This window comes from Saprolegnia parasitica (genome assembly GCF_000151545.1).
Source record: "Saprolegnia parasitica CBS 223.65 unplaced genomic scaffold supercont2.172, whole genome shotgun sequence".
NCBI lineage: Eukaryota > Oomycota > Saprolegniomycetes > Saprolegniales > Saprolegniaceae > Saprolegnia > Saprolegnia parasitica.
Genome location: NW_012156566.1, coordinates 5475 through 8646, shown reverse-complemented (window position 1 = coordinate 8646; position 3172 = coordinate 5475). Strand labels below are relative to the sequence as shown.

Here is a 3172-nt window from a genome sequence, read left to right as displayed (position 1 = left end):
AGGAGAGGCAGCCTACGCAGCGCGCGTCAAAACGAGTGCTCTACCGAGGATCGAAGCGGGTACCGGCGGACTTGCTCGCCGTCGTCGCCGTGCCACGTGAGCATTTCCATGGTGATGATATCGACGACGCCGTAAAAATCACTGTTTTCGCCCATCGGAATCTGGATTGGAAGCGCGACGACGTTGAATCTATTGCCGTTGCCGGAATTGAAGTCGCGATCGTGCTACGTACCGCTGCTCAATCATCTGCAGCGTCCGGTCGTACGACGCGCCTTCGCGGTCCAGCTTGTTGACAAACGCAATGCGGGGCACCTACGCTCTGCATATTGCTGCTGCATTCGTTGAGAGAGCGACGCGGACCTTGTACCGGTCGGCTTGCTCCCAGACGGTCTCGGTTTGGGCTACGCGACGCAATGAGACGCAGCCGCCCATGCTTCTGTACCTTCGACGCCGGCGACACCGTCAAAGACGGCAACCGCACCGTCCAGCACACGCACCGCGCGCTCGACCTCGATGGTAAAGTCGACATGGCCCGGCGTGTCGATGAGGTTGATGCGGTGGTCCTTCCAGTCGAACGAGATGGCCGCCGACCCAATCGTGATACCGCGCTCGCGCTCCTGCGGCATGAAGTCCATGGTCGTATCGCCATCGTGGACCTCGCCCATGCGCGTGATGGCGCCTACTCGCAGGCTAACGCTCATCCTGCTGGAAGGTTCAAGTTGTACCGGAGTAGAAGAGCATGCGCTCGGTCGTCGTCGTCTTCCCGGCGTCAATGTGGGCGAGGATGCCAATGTTGCGCAGCTTGGCAATGTCCGTGGGCGCCGACGCGAAGCTCCGCGCGGCCAGCAGCACGCGGGCGCGGGACCGCGCCGAGACGAGTTGCCGCAACATCGAGTGGAATGGGCCAGTCAAATCCGGAAATGCCATATTTAGTGGCGCTTAAAACTGGCATCTGCCAATGTTTACGTGATGGATGATGGCACATGCCACGTTTAGGAATCGACGCCACGGTTCAGTCTCTAAGAGATGATACCCTCTTGCAATGCATCGATGCCATTGGATTTGACAGGTTTGGCGTACCAAGCTGGCTTCAACCTGGCAGCGCAGCCAAGAACGGCAGCGCATGGATGTCTAGAGCAGCGTCAAGGTGGCACCATGGATGATGAAACCATTTCGAATTAAATTCGATTTCAATGGAATTGGCCCTGGATATTTGGGCATGGTTGAAGCAGGACAACTGCCCCTATTGTGTGGCGTGTAGAGCAGTCCACTATGACCTTCGAGAGCTTTTTAACACAAGATAGGCAGTCGACCATGTATTGGTAGTCTTGTCACAGCCATATCGACGAGATACGCTGGGCCGATGAACATCACATTGATTCATGGGACGCGAAACTAATAGCGACAGTATGGCCACGTGCGATTCATGGCGTCCAAGCTCGGCGGTTCGACGTGTAGAAGCTGTCGCGGCCGTGTTTGCATATGAATACACATCAATTCGATCCGAGGTTCTGCTACACCTTGCCCATGCTCAATTTTGTGCGATTTCATTTCAGTGCTAATTGTACACTACTCCCCGGTCTTTCTAGCTCGCAACTTTTCACTCTCAGCCTCTCAGTGACCCCAAAAAGCGAGGTTTCATCTCGTTTTTGGATGCATGCACGCATTCGATCGACCATGAATATCACACGGGAGGTGCGAGGTGATTTTAATCAGCCAAGATCCACTCGTCAACGCATGGCACGAGCAACGAAAGCGACAGAAAACGGGCCAACGTTACAACGGCGTCGAAACAACTCTCACATAAAGCTGAAAAGTATAAAATTGCCCCTCGAAAAATGCGATGTTGATAACAAAAGTGGTAGCCAGCGCTCGTAGTCATAGTTGCCTGGACTCAATCTGGAACTACATTTATTGGGCTCCAGAGCATTCGTAGAGGAGACAGGCATGATGGTATGCCCCCACAGCTTTTGCAGTCTTTACTACGAGACGCATGAGACCCCTACACACCGAATTTGAGTTTGACGTCGCGCCACGCGTCGAGGTGTCCGCTGCGACTGCCACGTATGGCGCCCTGCTGCCAGATACCAGCAATCTGACCAATCGCACGTCGTGCATGTGAGAGATAATAACCTCTTTCAGTGAATAGATCGATGGCAAGGTCAACGACAGGATGGTGGAACATTTCAACGTGTCGACACGGACCAGAAATGGCAGCTTTAGGACATCAAGAGCAGTACAACGAAGACAATAATGCTATGAAGAACGTCTGCGTTCCAACTTGCTTTGCATCATGGAGGCCCTGGAAAATTGCTTGCTTTTTCCATGATAGCTGAACGACGCTTACCGCATCGACCTCATTTCTCAGCCATACCTTATTGCGCTCCCGTTAGACACGGAGCATTATGGACGAGGTCGAAAAAATGCTCAACCAGAGCTACCAACTTGACCGTTTTTACCACGTGCTCAAAGGGATATAGCAATGAATGCTGTTTCATTCACCATGTCAACCAAGACATCGAAAGCATCGAGCAACATCATTCGAGCAGGTAGCTCCCAGAAGTTACGTACGAGTACTGCGTCATCTCAGGCTCGTCGTTGATGCAAGGAGGACACAACCTCGATTTTACATGCAGATTTAGGGGATTTAGGCCACTATCTACGGCGTCAAGCCAAACCGGTCGCGCAGCAAGTCGAGGAGCTCGTCACGTTCGATTGTGCGACTCTCAATGACGCGTCCGTCCTCAATGACACTAAACGCGTTGTCGCGCAGCGTCAGCAGCTGCTTTCCAGTGCGCAGGGCGACGATAGGATGCCGCGTCATGTTCGGGAACGGACTCGTCGAGCAGTACCAGTTGGCCATCTCGTAGTCCTTGGCAGCCATCTTCATGGCGGGATGAAAGACATAGCTGGGATGCATTGGCTTGTTGGGGCCCGTTGCGTAGACCACGGCCCAGTTGGCGCCGTCCGAGATGGACACATCCAAGCAGCCGCCATACGTACTTGGTTCCACAGCGTGGTTGACATGGGCGCGCGCGAGGGCATAGCGCTCGCCTGTTGCGAGTTCGATTGGCGCCGTCGTGCATAGTCGCATGGGCCGGGGCGGCATGCCTCGCCCGCCAAAGCCCACGTCACAGAGGTACGGCGTGGCATCGCCCTCGACGTACACGAG

General features: G+C 54.5%; 1 protein-coding gene across 1 annotated transcript in view; it reads right to left on the bottom strand.

Moving 5' to 3' along the window:
- The window catches only part of SPRG_21583 (translation elongation factor G), a gene marked incomplete at both ends in the record, with an annotated part of 2979 nt that extends 2088 nt beyond the window's left edge, over positions 1 to 891 (bottom strand). The window contains 5 exons of the mRNA XM_012354622.1: positions 45 to 189; positions 233 to 312; positions 361 to 401; positions 443 to 682; positions 726 to 891. Of these exons, the coding sequence (XP_012210012.1) occupies positions 45 to 189; positions 233 to 312; positions 361 to 401; positions 443 to 682; positions 726 to 891 (672 nt within the window). The remainder of the gene's footprint in view (positions 1 to 44; positions 190 to 232; positions 313 to 360; positions 402 to 442; positions 683 to 725) is intronic.
- Between the last annotated feature and the right edge of the window lie 2281 nt (positions 892 to 3172).